Source organism: Bufo bufo, chromosome 5 (assembly GCF_905171765.1).
Source record: "Bufo bufo chromosome 5, aBufBuf1.1, whole genome shotgun sequence".
In the NCBI taxonomy this organism is placed as follows: Eukaryota; Metazoa; Chordata; class Amphibia; order Anura; family Bufonidae; genus Bufo; species Bufo bufo.
Window position 1 is genome coordinate 473,064,319 of NC_053393.1, and position 23,926 is coordinate 473,088,244.

At 44.8% G+C, this 23,926-nt stretch overlaps 1 protein-coding gene across 2 annotated transcripts in view; it reads right to left on the reverse strand.

Moving 5' to 3' along the window:
• Positions 1-23,926, reverse strand: part of PRKAG2 (protein kinase AMP-activated non-catalytic subunit gamma 2) — a 415,068-nt gene that overhangs the window by 190,115 nt on the left and 201,027 nt on the right. The window contains exon 1 of one of the 2 annotated variants that reach the window (XM_040434117.1): positions 2,365-2,752. The exons of the other annotated variant lie outside the window; for it this stretch is intronic. Coding sequence (XP_040290051.1) covers positions 2,365-2,470 — 106 coding nt within the window. The 5' untranslated portion in view covers positions 2,471-2,752. Of the gene's footprint in view, positions 1-2,364; positions 2,753-23,926 lie in introns of those variants that run through there. 2 annotated transcript variants of the gene reach the window in all.

The window sequence follows — 23,926 nt, forward strand, 5'->3', positions numbered from 1 at the left end:
TTTTGGTCACTTTTGAATGGTGGCGGTGCTTTCACTCTAGTGGTAGCATGAGACGGAGTCTACAACCCACACAAGTGGCTCAGGTAGTGCAGCTTATCCAGGATGGCACATCAATGCGAGCTGTGGCAAGAAGGTTTGCTGTGTCTGTCAGCGTAGTGTCCAGAGCATGGAGGCGCTACCAGGAGACAGGCCAGTACATCAGGAGACGTGGAGGAGGCCGTAGGAGGGCAACAACCCAGCAGCAGGACCGCTACCTCCGACTTTGTGCAAGGAGGAACAGGAGGAGCACTGCCAGAGCCCTGCAAAATGACCTCCAGCAGGCCACAAATGTGCATGTGTCTGCTCAAAGGGTCAGAAACAGACTCCATGAGGGTGATATGAGGGCCCGACGTCCACAGGTGGGGGTTGTGCTTACAGCCCAACACCGTGCAGGACGTTTGGCATTTGCCAGAGAACACCAAGATTGGCAAATTCGCCACTGCGCCCTGTGCTCTTCACAGAGGAAAGCAGGTTCACACTGAACACATGTGACAGACGTGACAGAGTCTTGAGACGCCGTGGATAACGTTCTGCTGCCTGCAACATCCTCCAGCATGACCGGTTTGGCATTGGGTCAGTAATGGTGTGGGGTGGCATTTCTTTGGAGGGCCGCACAGCCCTCCATGTGCTCGCCAGAGGTAGCCTGACTGCCATTAGGTACCTAGATGAGATCCTCAGACCCCTTGTGAGACCATATGCTGGTGCGGTTGGCCCTGGGTTCCTCCTAATGCAAGACAATGCTAGACCTCATGTGGCTGGAGTGTGTCAGCAGTTCCTGCAAGACGAAGGCATTGATGCTATGGACTGGCCCGCCCGTTCCCCAGACCTGAATCCAATTGAGCACATCTGGGACATCATGTCTCGCTCTATCCACCAACGTCACGTTGCACCACAGACTGTCCAGGAGTTGGCAGATGCTTTAGTCCAGGTCTGGGAGGAGATCCCTCAGGAGACCGTCCGCCACCTCATCAGGAGCATGCACAGGCGTTGTAGGGAGGTCATACAGGCACGTGGAGGCCACACACACTACTGAGCCTCATTTTGACTTGTTTTAAGGACATTACATCAAAGTTGGATCAGTCTGTAGTGTGTTTTTCCACTTTAATTTTGAGTGTGACTCCAAATCCAGACCTCCATGGGTTGAAAAATTTGATTTCCATTTTTTTATTTTTGTGTGATTTTGTTGTCAGCACATTCAACTATGTAAAGAACAAAGTATTTCAAAAGAATATTTAATTAATTCAGATCTAGGATGTGTTATTTTTGTGTTCCCTTTATTTTTTTGAGCAGTGTATAATGGCTGCCTCTGTATTATTAGTATATATAATGGTCTATCTATATTATTAGTATATATAATGGCCCATCTGTATTATTATAATATATAATGGCCCCTCTGTATTATTAGTATATATAATGGTCTATCTGTATTATTAGTATATATAATGGTCTATCTGTATTATTAGTATATATAATGGCCCCTCTGTATTATTATAATATATAATGGCCCCTCTGTATTATTATAATATATAATGGCCCCTCGGTATTGTTAATATATAATGGTCCCGTCTGTATTATTATAATATATAATGGACCATCTGTATTATTATAATATATAATGGCCCATCTGATTTATTATAATATATAATGGCCCCTTTCTATTATTATAATATATAATGGCCCCTCTGTATTGTTAATATATATAATGGTCCCGTCTGTATTATTATAATATATAATGGCACCTCTGAATTATTATAATATATAATGGCCCCTCTGTATTATTATAATATATAATGCCCCCCTCTGTATCATTATAATATATAATTGCCCCCTGTGTGTAATAATAGTAGAGGATAGTAGAGGATGATAGTAAAGTGAGGAATCTAAAAATGTTTTCTGTGAAACTTTGTAGAGACGAGACGCGGCTGAAAGAAGGTGTCATGGCGGTCCTATCTCCGAATGAAGACGTTGAGGAAAGTCTACATCACAGGAGATGTCACTGGATGGATGAGGTATGTGGTGCTGTATTCTCCTGTATATAATAATATCCATCCACATATTTGTTTCACGGTAGGGTTGGGGGGTGGATTGAGAATATAGCCCACCCTGCCGCATCCTGGCCCCAGACTTCAGGTCACACTGTGCGTGTTCTGAATTCTGGGGCCTCACACCCATCTCTGCAGGTGACATCTACTACATTATCGGTAAAAAGGGGGGTGTCCACAGGTTTAGAGGGGGTGCAATACATGGCTTGCCCCGGGTGCTGGCAACCCACGCTATGCCACTGTACACAAGGGATATATGTGAGCGATTGTATACACTACATACGTTTGACGGCATTCCGTTCCATGGCTGTTCCTAGGCTGTTGTGAGCGATTCTCATTGCTGGCTTGAAGCCCAGAATCCTATCTCTGTACGAGCGATACTTCAGCATTCCATCATTCCAGCAGGATACATTCTATACCATGACAGCCTTCAGGCAGAGCAATAGGATGACCATTTTTGGGGAAGACTCTAGTTTACGATTATTGTAGAAATCATACAGCAAATCCTGTTTTTTTTTTCTAGATGCTCTTTCAAAATTGGTGTGGCTGGGAGACCCACACTTGAAAATGAGTCTTCTAGAGTTTGATGAAGATGTTGATGGACATCCCTGGGACGGGGTACCTGACCTGTCTAGTATAACTAACCTGAAAGGAATAAAATGTTCTGCACGCTACTAAGACAAAATCACCCCAGACCACGTGGTCCTGCTTTCATGAGCTGCCATCCGCCTGTGTTTGACGTTTTAAAGGTTATATTGATATTTCATCCAATGCCCTCAATGTCACAATCCATGTTTTATTTTTGAAAGAAAGAAAAAAAATCATTGTACGTTGGCATGTCCAGCAGGTTAAAGTACGGCATGTACTCTTTCCCAATAAATAGAAACATAGTGATTTGGATACAAACGAAAAATCTGAAAAATGAAGGCCAAAGTCCAAAAACTGCATGGAACTCTTATATAGTAAGAGCTACTGAAATATACCCGAGCCTCTGTCGTGTCCTAATTCTATGAAAGGAGCTCTGTTCATTACACCAAAACAGCAAAGGGTTCTGGGAATAGTAGGTATAAGATCGGAAAGGTATCTTGATGCTAAGGCCAACGACGGGCAACAGCCGTGCGCATGAGCCCTAATAGTAATTTTTTAGGAAAGGGGATTACAAAAACTTCACTGGTAATCACACTCGTATACCCACAGCCCATAAATCATATAAGAAACAAGTGGCATGGGCACTGCACAAGCACCCTTGTATATGGAGGTATGTGTGCATTGTGCTAGGTCAGTGGTCCCTCAAGTTACGATAGTAATAAAACATTATTCCCCTTACGCCTCTTTTTGGTGTAGAAAAGTAAAAAAATCCACCGTATTTGCGACTTTTCAATGCATTTGCGACCTTTCCGCCCTCGCCAAGTCTACGAAAAGGTGAATGCAGAGTGAGGGCTTGTCAAGGGCAGGGCCAGCAGCCACGGCCGAGTCATCATTATTTACACCAGAATCTAGCTTCAAGCTGCCTCAGATTTACGGAGGAGGAAGGTAATGTATGGCTCCTCGTCATAAATGACATGCCTCCTCCAGCCCATGCCCAATCAAGATGGTCGTATCACACATGGAAATCTAGAGTTTGATTCCGAAGCACCAAAACTAAACTAAAATAATAGAAAATGAAGACTAGACAAAGGCAAGTAGACATTTAACCCAGAGATCAAAACAAAAGATTTTTGGCGTATCATATGTACAGTACAGACCAAAAGTTTGGACACACCTTCTCATTCAAAGAGTTTTCTTTATTTTCATGACTATGAAGGCATCAAAACTATGAATTAACACATGTGGAATTATATACATAACAAACAAGTGTGAAACAACTGAAAATATGTCATATTCTAGGTTCTTCAAAGTAGCCACCTTTTGCTTTGATTACTGCTTTGCACACTCTTGGCATTCTCTTGATGATCTTCAAGAGGTAGTCCCCTTAAATGGTCTTCCAACAGTCTTGAAGGAGTTCCCAGAGATGCTTAGCACTTGTTGGCCCTTTTGCCTTCACTCTGCGGTCCAGCTCACCCCAAACCATCTCGATTGGGTTCAGGTCCGGTGACTGTGGAGGCCAGGTCATCTGGCGCAGCACCTCATCACTCTCCTTCATGGTCAAATAGCCCTTACTTTCAAAGTTTTCCCAATTTTTCGGCTGACTGACTGACCTTAATTTCCTAAAGTAATGATGGCCACTCGTTTTTCTTTACTTAGCTGCTTTTTTCTTGCCATAATACAAATTCTATCAGTCTATTCAGTAGGACTATCAGCTGTGCATCCACCTGACTTCTCCTCAACGCAACTGATGGTCCCAACCCCATTTATAAGGCAAGAAATCCCACTTATTAAACCTGACAGGGCACACCTATGAAGTGAAAACCATTTCAGGGGACTACCTCTTGAAGCTCATCAGGAGAATGCCAAGAGTGTGCAAAGCAGTAATCAAAGCAAAAGGTGGCTACTTTGAAGAACCTAGAATATGACATATTTTCAGTTGTTTCACACTTGTTTGTTATGTATATAATTTCACATGTGTTAATTCATAGTTTTGATCCCTTCTAAGGGCTCTTTCACACCTGCGTTATTGTCTTCCGGCATAGAGTTCCGTCGTCGGGGCTCTATGCCGGAAGAATCCTGATCAGGATTATCCTAATGCATTCTGAATGGAGAGTAATCCGTTCAGGATGCATCAGGATGTCTTCAGTTCCGGTACGGAACGTTTGTTGGCCGGAGAAAATACCGCAGCATGCTGCGCTTTTTGCTCCGGCCAAAAATCCGGAACACTTGCCGCAAGGCCGGATCCGGAATTAATGCCCATTGGAAGGCATTGATCCGGATCCGGCCTTAAGCTAAACGTCGTTTCGGCGCATTGCCGGAGCCGACATTTAGCTTTTTCAGAGTGGTTACCATGGCTGCCGGGACGCTAAAGTCCTGACAGCCATGGTAAGTGTAGCGGGGAGCGGGGGAGCAGTGTACTTACCGTCCGTGCGGCTCCCCGGGCGCTCCAGAGTGACGTCAGGGCGCCCCAAGCGCATGGATCACGTGATCGCATGGATCACGTCATCCATGCGCATGGGGCGCTCTGACGTCATTCTGGAGCGCCCCGGGAGCCGCACGGACTGTAAGTATACCGCTCCCCCGCTCCCCGCTCTTACTATGGCAACCAGGACTTTAATAGCGTCCTGGGTGCCATAGTAACACTGAAAGCATTTGGAAGACGGTTCCGTCTTCAAATGCTTTCAGTACACTTGCGTTTTTCCGGATCCGGAGTGTAATTCCGGCAAGTGGAGTACACGCCGGATCCGGACAACGCAAGTGTGAAAGAGGCCATAGTCATGAAAATAAAGAAAACTCTTTGAATGAGAAGGTGTGTCCAAACTTTTGGTCTGTACTGTACGTGCTACAGTGTAAATGTCAGTGTAGGGAATACCCCTTTAACTGACTGTGGCACCAACATCCCTTTCTATGTCTCAGTGCAAGAAGTAAATGCAGGGGCATCTTAGGAATTGGTAAGAGCTAAAGCATTTAAAGGGGTTGTCCACGATGCGCCATCAATGTCTGATAGCAGGAGGGGAGGGTCAGACATCACACACCCCTGTTGATTAGCTGTTTTGGAGTAGCTCCGGCTCCGGAAATCTGGACCAGAATTACACAGATATACACAGGTCAGTCCATTGTGTACTGGACGGAGCTGGTTACTGGAGTGGATTTGCTTCAGTGGGAGCAGCTTGGAGGCATCTATTTCCAGAGCCAACTTCTGATGACTGAGATACTGCAGATATGTATGTCCTACCCGGAGGATAGGCTATGAGAAAATAATGGCTGCTAAAAATGGACACACTGTTAGTTTTTGTGTGTGCATCTATTTTCTGGATCTTCATCCGTTTTTAACAGCCATTAAAAAACAAGCATTATGAATGTATACATTTCATAGGCTTTTATTATTTTTTTTTTTAACTCCCAACCCCTTAAGTGCCCTCAGTATATATAATGGCCCTCTAAGTAACCCCAGTATCTGTAATACAGTAGCCACCATAGTACCCCCAGTATGTATAATAGCCCCTTAATGACCATCTATTGGTGGGACCTTCTGTGGGAGCCCAAGTGGTCATGCCCCCATATCATACCTTTTTCACCTATCCTGTGGACCAACTCCGTTAAATGGAAGTGGAGTGGAAATTATTTTTAAAGCATTACTATCACAATTTCAAGAGTTGTCTCAAGACTGAAGCCAGCCTGGGGGTCAGCTGATAGCCGGTCTAGCTTCAGCATCCCAAACTCTGATTTGGGTACTGTACAGAAGGCATTCCACACACTCGCTGGTTTAATTTTGTGACCACCTTATAGATGCCCTAGTATAAAGCATGGAGTTTTAATAGGGGACTTCTAATCATTATGTCAAAAGTGATGTGGGAGACGTACTGTAGGATGCACCATTAGTGGAGGTGAATCTTCAAGGAAATATCGTATCACAGGGCAATGCCATTATCACCAAATCAAAGTTCATCTTCATCTGCACTGGATAATGATATGTGGACACCAAGACAGCTCAGATTCCTACTATATAGTATGTGCAGTACCCCAGAACACTACAGCAAATGGTTAACTAGTGCTAAAAGGGTTAATGCAGTGTTGTTGAGTTGAATGTTGTGATGTATTGTGTTTTATATGTACTTCACAGCAATGTATAGGCAACCATATGATTAACAAATTGGCAGACTTTATGTTATCAGGGTGATGGACTACGTCTGCCCCCTGTCTAATTTGAGGAGTCTATTCTCAGCAGAGCACGAGAGAAGACATGTGTGTGAAAGCTTCTGCACTACTAGGCCCAAAAACAGAGAACCTCTGTCTCTGAGACTTCAGCTGTCCTAGGAAGCAACTCCTCTTCCAGAGTACCCATGAGAGAAATAGCTAAGCCATCTTAGAAGGTCCAGAACCGTCCAGGCCGTGAATGCTTCAGACAGCAAAGAATCCGTTTGTGGAGAGGGTATGATGGCTCGGTGCCCACCACACTTTTATAACGGATTGGCCGTCCGTTTGATTATGTGCACCCTTCAGCACAGGAATTGTAGAAAGAGTTCATCAGAATTTGGAACGTTGCGGTCAATTTGGAAAATTGCTAAGTGTTTAGAAAGCGCTCAGGGACTACTACTACCATCATTATTGATGTATATACATAGCTAGTGGGAGAAAATTACACTGTAATAAATCTCAGCACTGTGCCTGTTGCTGCTGTTTGTACCGCAACCCTCATCATCTGCAGTAAAGAAATTGTTCTTTGTTATCACTAAACTGGGCCTGGTCATTGAATTCATCATCTGCTGACTCCTGCTTCTATCCTCCTGCCTTGCACCCTGTCAAACTCCTTACATCAAGGACACCCCACCGAGGGGAAAAAAAGGGTGTGCTCTCCATTAACTGCACAGTCCCAGGGAGCCCCAGAGTGAGGACTGCCACCGTGAACTGTGAGTACCACTACCACCAACATAGCCTCCACTCCCAACCTCTCCTCTGAACTTCCCCTATGGGTTCGCACCATATGGTGATACATTTCTGATCCATCCTGTCAAAGTCCTTCACTTTCTATTCACCAGGAATAACAGATTCTCCAACAAGCTGCTGAGTAAATGTGTTCTGTAACTATAGCCGATGTACGGTATGGATTGATCTATAAAACGGTAGCGGTAAAGCACCCCCTAGTGGATGCTTGAAGTATAGCACTACTGAGAGAAGAACTTGTGCAGAAACCCTAGCAGTCCTGCTCTACAAATCCCATAGCCAATTACCAAAAGCAAAAAAATTATAATAATAAACTAAAATAAAAATTTGCCATTATTGAGATATTTTTATTTTTCTAACACTTTACTAAAGTCTTGTGTGGTAAATAATTGACGTTTAATACATCTAAATCACAATTTTGCACACAGGTCTGAATTTGGTCCACAAAACAATGGATCTGCAACATCCGCATACCTACTGTTTGCATTCCAGATTTTTATCGCTCCCATCAATAGAAAGTACTATCCACAATACGGACCAGAATAGGACATGTACCATAATTTGCGACGTGGATTTGCAAAACACATGGAAGTGTGCATGGCCCCCTAGAAATGAATGGGTAAGTGTGCTAGCCACAAAAATGTGCACTGCCACTCCATTCATTCTCTATGGGACTGCCAGGGTACAGTGCTCGGCTATCTCCAGTAGTCCCATAGAGAATGAGTGTAGTGGCAGTGCCCGTGCTCAACAAGCCATTAGGGGCATAGTGCCCTCGTTTCAGAGCTCAGACCTCCACCAATCTGACAGTTGTCCTTTATACTGTGTCTAACCAGAATACCCCTTTAAGCTCTATTTACTTAAGATTGGATTGATCCTTATTAAAGACGCAGACTATTTGTCAGTTTGCAATCAATACAAATGAGTTGAATTGGTTCTTGATGAACTAAGTGTGAAAAAAAAGCGAAGCGATTCTACCATTACACAGATAGTGATGTATTTCAGATACATCTGGACTTCATGAAAAACTATCCAGTCCATACTTCCATAAGGAAAATACCTCCATAAGAGAACAGTAGGCATGTGCGGTAGAGAGGTCCCACTGCATAGCGGTATGCGTACAGTCACAGGTTCTCACCACTACGTTCTTCAGCCTTCAATCATCTTTTTTGTTGTGGCGAAGAACAGATTGAAAATTTAAACTAGAGGAACTGTGCCGCTCTCTCTCTCTGAATAACTTTAGAGATACTGCCCTCTTGTGGTAAAAGAGAAAACTGTCAGATAATTACTTAAGTAAATGTTAGGGCCCATGCAGGGGCCTATAGGGCTGTGATGGCTGACCTCCGGCCCACCAGCTATGGTAAAACTCCATAGAACTCCATAGAAATGAATGGAGCATGCTGGGAGTCATAGTTTCACCACAGCTGGAGTGCCGGAGGTTAGCCATCACTGCTATAGGGGAAGCGGCTGCTTTGGGGCCCGAACTCAGTAGGGTCCCACCCAGGAGGAGAACTAAAAAATTTTATTGTCAAGGCCCCCTCAACAGTATTATACAATGACATTATATATAGTGACACTGTAGAAAATGGATGGAGCGGCTGCCGGACCACATCTGAGAGACTGATCTTGACTAGCCACAGGAGAGGGGGTTGTACCGGAGGAGGGGGTTGCGAATAAGTTTTTGGGGAAGGGGGGCATTCAAAAATTTTCTGTGGAGCCCAGTCATTTCTGGTTACGCCACTGGCCCCATGCACGCAACAGTATCCGTTTTGTGAAATACATATGTGGTCCGTATTCTGTCCAAATTGTTTTCAATGGGTCAGTGGTCTGCATTTTTCGGACATAGGGAGTCATTTACTAATCTAAAATTTGCCTAAATTAGGCCTATTTCAGGTGAAGATGGCAGTGCAATGGTCAGTTGCACCGCCATCTACAACTTTTCCCCGCTCGCGCCAAGTCTAAAATTGTGGGCATTCAATTGTCATTCATCATTTTCTGCGCCTGTTTTAGGCATAGAAAATGGTCTAAATGTAAGACAGCAAGGAAGCGGTCTCACATATAGAACTGGTGCTGGATGCGCTGAAGTTATGAAGAGGTCGGCGCCTCTTCATTCGGCGGATCCACTGCCAGCGCAGAGCCTTTAGTAAGATCAGTGTAGAAAATGACGGCCTTAATAAATGTGCCCCATGGTCTGTCCTTGGGGCACATTTATGGTGTTATTAACTTATTTTCATTGAGGCTCTCCAAGATAGCATCTCTTAGAAAACCTTCAAACAGTTTACCCACGACAGATGTTAAACTTACTGGCCTATTGTTTCCGGGCTCTTTATTTGGACCCTTTTTCAATATTGGCACCATATTTCCTATGTGCCAATCCTGTGGATTGTCCATATAGAGTCCTTAAATATCACAAATAAGAGTCTGTCTATGGCATTAGAATGTGGGGGTGTATGCCATCTGGACCCAGTGATTTGTCTATTTTATTCTTTTTAAGACGCTGCTGCACTTCTTCCTGGGTCAGAGTGGCCAGTGATTGGCTTCAGTAGTCACATGTTTCCCCTTTGACGTATGTTGATGTCGGCACATAGGGGAGCGGAAGTGTCGGTCCCAAAGCCACACAGACCAAATCCAGAGGTGGGGACCAGGTGAGTATCATCACCACTGTGGGCCTCTCATGTCTGGAGGTCTGTTTTCATCTCAGATACGGTAACTCCTTTAAATCATAAGGAATGAAGATGAGGATTGCTACATCTGTAGTCTCTGCAGTGACTAACCTCATGACAATTCACTGCTACAGGCAACACCTTTCTACTTGTCTGTTATCTAGTATTGTACTTGCCCCCATTCGAGTGAAAAAGGGCTGGGCTGCAATACCATACACAACCCATGGACAATAGTGTTGCAGTTTCAAAAAAAAAAGACCCCTTTTTAAAAACCGCACCACACAAGAAACAACAACCAGGTAAATTAGTCCTCACATGGAGTACTGTGTACAGTTCTGGGCTTCTGTGAACAAGGCAGACATAGCAGAGCTATAGAGGGTTCAGACGAGGGCAACTAAAGTAATAACTGGAATGGGTGGACTATAGTACCTTGGAAGATTATCAAAATTAGGTTTATTCACTTTAGAAAAAAAGACGACTGAGGGGAGATCTAATAACTATGTATAAATATATCAGGGGTTAGTACAGAGAGCTCTCCCATCATCTATTTATCCCCAGGACTGTGACTGTGACGAGGGGACACCCTCTGCGTCTGGAGGAAAGAAGGTTTCTACAAAAACATAGAAGAGGATTCTTTATGGTAAGAGCAGTGAGACTATGGAGCTCTCTGCCTGAGGAGGAGGTGAATTCAAGAGGGGCCTGGATGTATTTCTGGAGGTGTTATGTTACACATGCATGGTTTACATCTTTACTCGGTGTGTCCCTTCTCTCTTCCCCTCCTGCTATGCTCTCTGTAAAGTCTCCTCCCCTCTCTCCCTTGCATTCTGGCTTCACTCTTCATCTCAGCCACATGTATCCTATTAGCTGCTCACACCATGATTTTTTGACCTATCCATTTGTTCATCGGTGTATGATCTGCACAGTTTAGAATAAACTCCTTTATGATCTACAAGGTGTCGTTTGGATCGAGTCACTGTCAGCCATTTCAACTAAGATTGATGGTTACCGCTATCTCATCATAACTGTAAGTTACAGAGATCACACTTTCAATGCTTAGACTGGAGAGGCAGAACATTCAAAAAATCTGTGAAAGGATCTTAGAAGATCAGCCAAATATCTTTCAAAGGATCCTTGCTAGCTATGCTTGTATAGTTAGATGTATATAGACACTGGAATATAGCAGCAAAGCACAGCGCAAGCCTGCATACTCCAGCCAGCAAGCAAATCTCAGCATATGATTCATCAGTTTTCAGCACAGATTGATTGCAAGAACTGTTCATGCAACTGTTTTATAATCAGCTTCTACACTGTCTGTGTATTGCCACATGCATTTCTACCTGCAAGTGAATCTAAGTTCTGTATGCAAACGAAAAATAACTTTGCAGCAGCCATTACTATACTATTCCCTCTTGCTCCTCTCCCCACTGGTTGCCTAGGAAACCCAATCCTCTAGCCAGAACATTGATACATTTCTATGCAAACACATACCTTGTAATTTAACCAGGGGCGTAGCTGTAGGCTCATTGGCCCTGGTGCAAGAATTCAGTTTAGCCCCCCCCCTACCCACCGTGCCCATGCCCATATTGATGATGATGATATAGCTGCCGCTTGTGCTGGAATCAGTCTATGGCCGAATGCACACGGCTGTGAACGGTCCGCACTGATGCCGTGCGCTTTATGCCGCCGCTGTACTACAGTAATACACTCGTATAGATCATACGAGTGTATTACTGTAGTACAGTGGCGGCATGAAGCGCACGGCGTCATAGCAACCAATGACGCCGTGCGCTCCTGCTGTCAGCAGGAATCCAGGCTGGGATACCACGGACCGTGTGCATTCGGCCTATATGTGTCATTCTGCAGCATGGGAGGTACATAGTTCCTAATTTTCCTTCACTTATCCTTTCAGTTTGCTTCATCATATGCTAGCAGGGCAATTAACATCACCGCCAAGCCCGCCATTATTGCTCACACAGGGCTGGTCAGCACTGGAAATATGGGATTGCAACTGCAACCCCTATGGATGCAGTGACTGTCACCATATTGCTGTGAGTGACTGATGATATAGCTGCCACTTGTGCTGGAATCAGTCACTCACGGCAATATGGTGACAGTCAATGCACCCATAGGGGTTACAGTTGCAATCCCATATTTCCAGTGCTGACCAGCCCTGTGTGAGCAATGATGGCGGGCTTGGCGGCGATGTTAAAGAGGACCTTTCACTGATCCTGACATTGTGAACTAAGTATACAGAATGGAGAGCGGCGCCCGGGGATCTCACTGCACTTACTATTATCCCTGGCAGCCGCTCCGTTCTCCCGCTATGCCATCCGGTATCTCCGACACAAAGTTATGGTAGGCGGAGTCTGCCCTTGTTCTGCTGTAGCGCTGGCCAATCGCAGCGCAGAGCTCACAGCCTGGGAGAAAAGAACCTCTCAGGCTGTGAGCTCTGCGCTGCGATTGGCCAGCGCTACAGCAGAACAAGGGCAGACTCCGCCTACCATAACTTAGTCTCCGCCTACCATAACTTAGTGACCGAAGATACTGGAGGGCATAGCGGGAGAACGGAGCGGCGCCCGGGGATAATAGTAAGTGCAGTGAGATCCCCGGGCGCCGCTCTCCATGTCTGTATACTTAGTTCACAATGTCAGGATCAGTGAAAGGTCCTCTTTAATAACCCTGCTGGCATATGATGAAGCATTGATGATGATGATTTAGCTGCCGCTTGTGCTATGAATGTGATGGTCTATGGGCCATAGACCATCACATGAGTCATAGAACTCTGCTGTGACATCTACCAGTACTTGTAGGATAGCAGTAGTGGGTCCTCTTACTTGCAGAGCTTGTTTGCAGCTGCACATGTGGCTAGAACGGTACTAGTAAGAGGACCCACTCCTGCTATCCTATGTGATGCTAGTGTACTCTAGCTACTAGCAAGCACCCAACTGCCAGAGCAGAGACTGTCTCCGAGTCTCTGCTAGTCACGTCGCCGCGGCCGCCCTCACCTCACTCACTCGGACAGCACGCATCTTCTCCTCCGCCGCTCCACTTCCGGCCAGTACTGCCAGACAGGACCACTCCCTCTCCTGGCTGAGCCTGCGCCTGCACGGCTGCACGCACCGCTCTGCCTCCGCCCCCCCCCCCCCCCTGTGAAGTTAGCCGCGGGCAAGTACTGTAAACCAGGGGCCAGGGCTTCACTCCATCTCGTCTGGGGGGCCCCGCAACTGCGACCGCTGCGACCCCTCTAGCTACGCCACTGAATTTAACCCTCTGCTTATCATCACAATGCACCAGCAAGGCAATGTACAATTTAAGGAACCTAATACAGTTAGATCTTATAAGCCACATAAAACAAAAACGTTTAGTAAAACCAACCTGGAAAGTTCAACAGAACTATGAGGCTGACAAAGAGGAACTGCTGTGTAACATCATTCACTTATGGTCTAACACCGTTGAATGCATGTCAGCTTTGTCTCAACCAACTCATGAGGTATTGCACCTAGAGGGCGCTGTTAAGCAATTAAATGCTGCTTATGAGAACTATCAAAGACTGTCTGCCAAATATGCTGATCTCTAAAAGCGGTACAACACAGAAGATTCCTTACAAGAATTAAAGGAATTGAATGAGCTCAATCTTGCAAGAGACGATTTAGACAAAAGCAGAAGTAAAAATCACACATCTCCATGAATCCAGATCCCATCTCTCCACAACTTCTAAGCACTCCACACGATCTTCCAAATCCTTAAGATCAACATCTTCTACCCTCAGCCAACAACTCATCAAGGCCCGCGCTGATGTAGAAGCTTCTAAAAAGTAGGCAGCCTTCGCCCAAGAGAAAGCAGTGATGGAAGCTGAAGCTGCACGGAAGAAAGCAGAGATAGAAGCTGAAGCTTCGGAAGGACGCACAGATGGAAGTTTTGGAAAAACAATGTGAGCACGCCAAAGACATGGCAAAACTAAGAGTCTTAGAGCAGGCCATAAGTGATAATGAAAGAGGTGTAGCAGTCACTCTGTTACATCTTATGCATCAGATTCATCACTGACCTCCTCAGAACTCCATCACTCTGTCATAGCAGCCAAAGCACTCAACCAAGGTGTTTTCGCTGTACCTATTGCACTTTCTCAAGCGGCGGAAACTGGTACGGATAGAATACACTTTCTACCTTACTATGGCACTAACCAGCTACCTCCTAACAAACCCACTACTATACAGTTACAAACCAACACACCCTTGGACTGCACACCAGATCCAGTGTTGAACGCCTTAGCACCTACCTATGTGCCCAAGTCACTCAACATCAGTGTACCAGCCACTGCAACTAACTCTGTCCCTGCTGCAACTGTATACCCAAAGTCTGAAATCACAGACATGTCACAGTTTGCTAAATACATGCTTCGCAGAGAACTCACTAGGAAGGCCCTCATCACATTTGATGAAAAGCCCTGAAAATTACAGAGGCTGGAAATTCACCTTTAAAGCCACAATCAGCGAGTTAGACATCACTGCTGCAGAAGAACTGGATCTACTCATCAGGTGGCTAGGTCTCCAGTCTGCTAAACGTATCAAGAGACTCAAAACAGTTTACACTTCCAATCCTGTTGCAGGTCTCAACGCTGCTTGGGACAGTCTTGCAGCTCTGAGGCCATCAAAGGTGCCTTATTCAAAAGGTGCAAAGGCTTCCCAAGGATTACAGTTAAAGACAATCTAAAGCTTCAAGAACTCAGTGATCTTCTACTAGAACTTCAACTAGCTAAAGGCTGACACCCTCCTACCTGGACTTAGTTACCTCGACACCCCTCGTGGCATCAACCCTATTGTCCTTAAGCTACCATATGACATTCAAGAAAAATGGGTTAGTCAGGGATCAACTTACAAGAAAAAATATGAAGTTGCCTTTCCTCCTTTTACCTACTTCTGTGACTTTATAAGGGAAATTGCGGACTCAAAGAATGACCCGTTTCTTCTATGGTGACTGTAACCCTCTCAGTCCACCTCCTCCAGGACTTTCAAACACACGTATAACGCACAGAGACCGCAGGGGCCCAGTATCAGCCACATCCAGTTAACAAATGCATCGGCTTCAGAAAGAAACCTCTACAACAAGGCAAGGAACTTTTTAAAGGGATTTGGAGTTTGTTTCAGATGCTGTGCCTCCACAGAACACCTTGCAAAAGACTGTAAGGCTGTCATTAAATGCATGAAATATGGTAGTGACAACCACGTACAAGCCCATTATCTGTACCAACGCAGCTCTACTCCATCCACAGACATCCTTCCCGGGGCAAAGCATGGCGGGAAGCACACTGAAAAAACAGCTGCCTCCACCCCAGTATTCTCTCCATGCACTGAAGTCTGTGGGAAAGGACTTTGTGAGAAATCCTGTGCAAAGATATGCTTGGTTCGTGTATACACAAAGGGCCAGCCAGAAAGTGCCATAAGACTGTATACCATTCTTGACGATCAGAGTAACCGATCTCTTGCAAGTACAATGTTCTTTGATCTGTTAGGCATAGCAGGAGATGCTCTACCTTATACCCTAGGTACTTGTGCCATCATTACAGACTTGGGTAGAAGAGCCAGTGGCCTCGTAGTTGCTCCTCTCAATAGCAACATGGAAATACCCTTGCCTACTATCACCGAGTGTAATAAGATCCCACCTAACAAGGATGAGATCCCCACTCCTGAAGCTGCCTTGCACCATTTTCACTTGAAGGACATAGCTAACCAAATACCAGCCTTTGATAAAAAATGTTGATATCCTACTGTTACTCGGGAGAGACATTTTAAGGGTGCACAAGGTTCGCCATCAACGGCCCACATGATGCACCTTACTCCCAGCGTCTGGGTCTGGGCTGGATCATCATAGGCAACGTCTGCCTTGGCAACGTCAGAAAACCTTTCTCAGTTTTTTCCTTTAAAACACACGTTCTGCCAAATGGACGCACTACTTGTTTTCCACGACCACAACATCACTACAGTGTGGAAGAAAGGCTGTGTGACAAAGGTACACAAAAGCACATCATATTAGATGATAGGAAAGCATTTATCTTCTGGGATGACAACATTGGTAACACAGTGTTTGAGGTAACCACAAAAGACAACGAGTTAGCAGCCACGATGGAAGACAAATAATTCTTGAGAATCATGAGTAAAGAGTTCTACCAAGATGATTCCAACAGCTGGGTGGCACCGCTACCATTTTGCACCCCAAGGAAGATAATTCCAAATAATAGACAACATGCAGATTTACGGTTCATCTCTTTAGAGCAGAACCTGAACCGGAAACCGGAGGTGAAGAAACATTTTGTTGACTTTATGTACAGTCGTGGCCAAAAGTTTTGAGAATTACATAAATATTGGAAATTGGAAAAGTTGCTGCTTAAGTTTTTATAATAGCAATTTGCATATACTCCAGAATGTTATGAAGAGTGATCAGATGAATTGCATAGTCCTTCTTTGCCATGAAAATTAACTTAATCCCAAAAAAAACTTTCCACTGCATTTCATTGCTGTCATTAAAATACATGCTTAGATCATTTCAGTAATCGTCTTGTTAACTCAGGTGAGAATGTTGACGAGCACAAGGCTGGAGATCATTATGTCAGGCTGATTGGGTTAAAATGGCAGACTTGACATGTTAAAAGGAGGGTGATGCTTGAAATCATTGTTCTTCCATTGTTAACCATGGTGACCTGCAAAATAACGCGTGCAGCCATCATTGCGTTGCATAAAAATGGCTTCACAGGCAAGGATATTGTGGCTACTAAGATTGCACCTCAATCAACAATTTATAGGATCATCAAGAACTTCAAGGAAAGAGGTTCAATTCTTGTTAAGAAGGCTTCAGGGCGTCCAAGAAAGTCCAGCAAGCGCCAGGATCGTCTACTTAAGAGGATTCAGCTGCTGGATCGGAGTGCCACCAGTGCAGAGCTTGCTCAGGAATGGCAGCAGGCAGGTGTGAGCACATCTGCACGCACAGTGAGGCAAAGACTTTTGGAAGATGGCCTGGTGTCAAGAAGGGCAGCAAAAAAGCCACTTCTCTCCAAAAAAACCCCATCAAGGACAGATTGATCTTCTGCAGAAAGTTTGGTGAATGGACTGCTGAGGACTAGGGCAAAGTCATATTCTCTGATGAAGCCTCTTTCCGATTGTTTGGGGCATCTGGAAAAAGGCTTGTCCAGAGAAAAAAAGGTGAGCGCTACCATCAGTCCTGTGTCATGCCAACAGTAAAGCATCCTGAGACTATTCATGTTGCTTCTCATCCAAGGGAGTGGGCTCACTCACAATTTTGCCCAAAAACACAGCCATGAATAAAGAATGGTACCAAAACACCCTCCAACAGCAACTTCTTCCAACAATCCAACAACAGTTTGGTGAAGAACAATGCATTTTCCAGCACGATTGAGCACCGTGCCATAAGGCAAAAGTGATAACTAAGTGGCTCGGGGACCAAAACGTTGATATTTTGGGTCCATGGCCTGGAAACTCCCCAGATCTTAATCCCATTGAGAACTTGTGGTCAATCCTCAAGAGGTGGGTGGACAAATAAAAACCCACTAATTCTGACAAACTCCAAGAAGTAAAAACTCCAAGAAGTGATTATGAAAGAATGGGTTGCTATCAGTCAGGAATTGGCCCAGAAGTTGATTGAGAGCATGCCCAGTCGAATTGCAGAGGTCCTGAAAAAGAAGGTCCTGACTCTTTGCATAAATGTCATGTAATTGTCGATAAAAGCCTTTGAAACGTATGAAGTGCATGTAATTATATTTCACTATATCACAGAAACAACTGAAACAAAGATCTAAAAGCAGCAAACTTTGTGAAAACTAATATTTGTGTCATTCTCAAAACTTTTGGCCACGACTGTAGAAGGAGTTTGAGAGAGACCATGCTGAGCCTGTGTGTCCCTTCTCTCTTCCCCTCCTGCTGTGGTCTCTCTATTGTCTCCTCCCCTCTCTCCCTTGCATTCTGGCTTCACTCTTCATCTCAGCCACATGTATCCTGTTAGCTGCTCACACCATGATTTTTTGACCTATCCATTTGTTCTGCACAGTTTTGAATAAACTACTTCATGATCTACAAGGTGTCGTTTGGATCGAATCACTGTCAGCCAATTCAACTAAGATTGATGGTTACTGCTATCTCACCACAACTGTAAGTTACAGAGATCACACTTTCAATGCTTAGACTGGAGAGGCAGAACAGGAGGGTAATAATATTACAGGTTATAGGTATTCGATTTCTGGAGAGGTTGTGGATCCAGGGAGTTATTCTGATTGCCTGATTGTAGTCGGAAATGTCACAAAGAGGGGTAGAGGGTAGTCACCACTGGCTCCACCCACACCCCTGTCCCTGCCTACTTGCACTACTCTTCCTAGGCAACGAGGTACAACTGGACGACGTTCCCTAGCCTGGGTAAGTGCGGAGGGACATACAAGACAAACAACAGATATGTCAGCAAGCCGAGTCAGAACCAGGAGGTCGCTAAAGTACAAAAGAATAATCAAAGAGAAGTCAAGTCCACGCCAAAGGTCAAACTAGGAGAAGCCAATAAATGCAGGGAGCAACAGGGGACGAAGTCGGGAACGGAGCCAGGAATCTAGCCGCATGTCACGCTGAACAAGTTCAGAAAGAGACTGAATTCACTGGCAACCTGTGGCCAGCAGGCTGTCTGTTAAATAGTGGAGAAGAGGAGTCATGTGACGTGGCCAGCGTCACATGACTCATTCTCCTGAATCCAGCCGAGCACCGAGTGATCAGCTCGGCGCTCAGGCTTACTGCAGTTGTCATGGACGCAAAGGACGCTGACTGCGCCAAGGGGATACGCGCGGCCAGATCCTCCCCCTCTCTCGTTGCTGTGGAGACGAGGGCGTAGCGCACGTCCTTGTTCCGTATGAACCGCAGAGCGCTGACGGCTGTGAATAGGGGGAACCTGCCGTCGGCTCCCCGTGACAGGGAAGGAATTTTTCACCATAAAATATGGAAATTTGGCTTCTACTTTATGGATTTTTTTCCTTCCTCTGGCTCAACTTGCAGGATAACAGGCTGAATTGGATGGACGTCTTTTTTAAGCCTTAAAACTATGTTACTATTTCATATGCAACAGGTTTCTGGGCACGTAGGCCCATTCTTCAGGTGACAAAGACAATGAATAGGCTACAGGGTTCAGATGTAACTGCAGTGTCTGTGCCCCTGTATAGATCCACCTCATAAATAAAGCGTATATTCCTTATGTATAATACTTCTCCTGGGTTTCTTCCTCTTCCACAGTTAAATTTGAGCTTGGCATTGGAACTGTTTTATTACTGTCATAGCCACTTCCTTTTATTTGGTCAGGCCAGTTATCCTATAAAATGGATCTACCTGTAGCATATACTGATTGTTGTTGTACTTTATGGGTAACTCCTTTTTCATATGCCTGAAAGGTATACTGTAGGTTGGTGGACGACAGGCAGACTTAGATTGGGCTACCATTTAGTCTTTCATTACTGAAGAGGATACAGCAAATGGATTTGAAGGGGTTATCCGGTTCTGAGAGGGAACATATCCCCCTTCTTCACCAAGGCAGCCCCCCTGATGCCCTGCTTTGCCCTGTGCTGAATCAAGCATGTCAAAGGCTTTTTCTGGAGATCCGGTGATGTACCGGGCTCTCCATGTGTAAGCTAAGTTGAGGCTTCTGCCTAGCAGTGAGCCTGGTGGCGGCTAGGGCAGCGCTAAAGCCCGTCCATTAGTGCCGGCCGGTGACATCACTGGGAACACTGCTAGGTGGAAGTCTTACTTGAGCAAAGCTAAGTACAAGACTTGCATGTGCGAGCTCCTGCCAAGTAGGCCCAAAGATAAGCCTCATCCAAGAAACACCATTCCAGAGACTACAAAGCTGCCAGAAAACAACTAAACTCAGCAAATGGGCCTGTTCATTCACTCTTTCAACCATCCACTGACCCTGCACCTACCCTCCTGATTTGCAGCTCATGACCACAAACATTTAACATCAAGGGCACCCCAGCCACCATAAGGCAGGAGACCCAATACCAGGGAAGAAAGGTTGCACCCTTCTTTCACTACATGGCCCCAGAGGCATTAGAGTAAGGACAGCTAACGTGAACCACTACCACTCTTATCAGTGCCACAACTACCACTCCTTTCCTCTTCCCCTGAGGGTTCACGGCACTATTCCCTAGCCCAATGATCTCAAATTATGGATTAATGCCTGATGCTTGATTCTTCCAAAAAGAGACAATATCAAAAGTCTCAACATTAAACATGAAGCAACACTCAGCAGTAACACTTGTTTCTATATGCTATGGGATTTTTGGATCTCCCAACGTACATTATAAGGTGAAAACATGTTTCAAGAATTCCTACACTGTTCTTGGCACATTCCCGTGGCAGACAGTGCAGCGCCATTGTAATACCTTTTAAATGATATGCCACAGATTGATCCTTGCAGTGGTATTACCCTTATGAAATTGCACAGATGCCAGTGAAGTCAACCCTGGTCCTGTCCTCAGTGATGAACATGAAGGCTTATTAAATGTAGTAATCCTGGAAAGTTGGCAGTGTGTGAGAGGTGTACACAAATAACCCCACAGCCGCTGTGAGCGTCTTACAGCATGAAAATCATTAAAAAATAATTTCACCACAAAGACACTTCCAGACTGAAAGCATCAAGAACCTTTCTCGAGCTGCCAAAAAATAACATTTATTGTAATTTAGGCTCAAAATGACTAAGTCCTGCGATCCACTATGCACACAATGTTCTGCTTTTAATGTAAACACTCTCTTTTTGTATTATCAGGTTATGTAGAGATACAATGGATAATGGGATTTAGATACTAACTCGGAGCATATTGTTTTCCCAAAATCCAAATAGCTGATTGTGAAGAGTGTGAATTATTCTATAAAAATGGTATCATGTATTAGCATGGTCATAAAAACTGCCTATAACAGACAATCTGGTTCAGATTTATAAACCACATCTCATGTGTCCCCTGACCCAGCCTAAGGCTCTTTTAAGCAGGATGATTATCATGTAAAACTAATTGTTAGATCGTGCAAAGGTTGCCAATCATTGTCCATGGTAAACAGGTGCAGCAATTTTGGGCTTATTCACAGATTTTTTCTTTTGTGTGTGTGTTGTGGTGGAGGGCGTGACTGCATGCTAGGGTATGGGAAGGCAGGATCCAGGGGGCCCAAGTAAATTCTTGCCCAGGGTCCAATCAGTATTAAAGACGGCCCTGCCTACTGGCGGGCACAACTAAAACTGAATCGCCGTACCTATTATTACCCTAAAGCAAACACAAACAATTGTTTGGGTGCTTAGTACGGGCTAGTCTGCAGTGCAACACAACAGTTTACAATCTTACCGTGCTCTATTGTATTCCCCCTCCCATAACTAGTCCGGTAGCACGTGCCTGATTATTACTCCTGAGCAAAACACTGAACTGGATACAGTTCGTGGGGGTGTTTATCAGGTCTCAAATGTGCAATGTCCCTTTAAGTAATGGAGTCCTTGTATTACCAGTAGCAACACTTTAGACCTGACACAAAGCAGAGACCCTAACTAGCTAACTACAGGCCTGGTCTCAGTCTAAGCGCCAACACTGCAATGAGATGCGTACACGATCTTACCCACCCGGGTCTGCTCTTTATCCACTGATAACTCTGAACCGAACAACCAGTCTCTCCAGCAGACATGAGGTCCCACAGGGTATGCAGCTTTGTTCCTTAGCTCTTGTCAGCCTTCCTGGAAACAATCCTCCTTTCCCTGGACAGGATCTAGGTCTTGGACAACAATTAGCTTCACTCAGCTCCAGCTGTGGTCACTAAGGGGTCGATCAGTTTCTCTGCTCACACACAGTTCCTCAGCTCTCAGCTCGCTTCTAAGATCGCTGCAGCTTCTTCTAGCAAGTTCTCAAACTCCACCTCCTTTGAATAATATCTGCAGTCTATTAGCTGTGTTAAAGAAACAGCGACCTCTTGTGGCCAAACAGCAGAATATCAGTCCCGATCATTTAACTTAATCCACACACAACAAACAGTGTTCAAACAATGAGAGCCAGGCTCGGACTGGCCCACAGGGGAATCCCCCGGTGGGCCCCCTGAGAAAAGTGGTCCCCCAGTCCACCAGCACAGCATCTCAAATAACCTATATCCATATAAAAAACTGGGTAGACTATCCAGTTTATTATTATAGATGCATCGGAAGGTTAAAATGGCCTCTAGGAACAGAGGCAGGCCAGCCAGTTTCCCCTCTTTCCTGGGATCCACTTTTTGAAGTTGTTGCAGAGACCCCCATAATCAATCATCTTGTAGTGTCTTGTTGCTGTCTGCCTCTGTGTAGGCAGGTAATATTTTCAGGTTGCTGTACAGTGGGCCCCCAGAATGAATTTTACTGGTGGGCCCTAGGCATTCCAATCCGACACTGATGAGAGCTGCTTCTCAATCTCCAAGGTAACAGTCTTTTTCCAGTAAAACCAAACTATGACCACACGGTGACCTACACTTGCGTATTAGCATCTGCTGAAAGGGCCATTGTGGCCTAAATAATAATTAGAGCCGACTTCCTAGTATCGATTTTACAAATGTTGATGTGAGTTGCAATCACTGGGTAATATTGCCTCATTCATGCCACCAGTTAAAAAAGGAATGTGTCATCAGAACCTCATCAGAACCTTTTGTTTAATTCATGTTTTTATGTTACACAGATTTGTTTTTACATTTTTGGCACAAAAAATGCATATAACAGCAAAACCGAGCCATTTGGAGGATATAACTGCCTGTAGAGTTCAGGAACAAGATTGGGTGAAGGTACAGATATTGAGATGGATACAAAAAAACCAAAAAAAGTGTCAAGAGCACAGAGGTCTCCATAGCAGACGTTTGGAACAACTAGAACACTTCCTAGAGCTGGCTTCCCTACCAAACTAGGCAATCAGGGGAGAAGGGCATTGCTAAGATGGGTGACAATAAAACCAATTGTCACTCTGGCTCCCAAGATCCAGAAACTTTCAGAAGGTCAATCTTCACTGCAGAACTCCACCAATCTGGGCTTTATGACAGAGTGACTAGAAAGAAGCCTCTCCTCAGTAAAAGACACATTAAAGCCACCTGGAGTTTGCGAAAAATCACCTAAGGGACTCTCAGACTGTGAGAAACAAGATAAAACCAAGATTGAATTTTTTGGCCTCAATTCTAAGAGTCATGTTAGGAGGAAATCAGGCACTGCCCAAAACTATTCCTGCAGTGAAGCATGGTGGTGGCAGCATCATGCTGTGGAGATCTACCTGCATGGAGGTGAGCTGATCCAAATGTATTTTTGACTGTTGCTTAAAAGTATGGCAATAATTCTGAACAGCATATTTCTAAATGTATTTACACCAGACAAATGGCATACATACATACATTGATAAATCTCCCCCATTTAGCTCCTATATCAATGCTTCCCTTCACATAATATATTATAAAAGTGGCTGCCTGCAGCCACCAGAAGGGGAGCTCAATACATAGGAATTACTACAGTTACTGTAATAATCTCTTCACACTGAGCTCCCCCTCATGGCATTAAATAGATGAGTCCTCATCTTGTCAATCCTTTTCTGGGGAAAAAAAAAGACCACAAATATGACAACCAGAGTGCAAGTATGCTTTG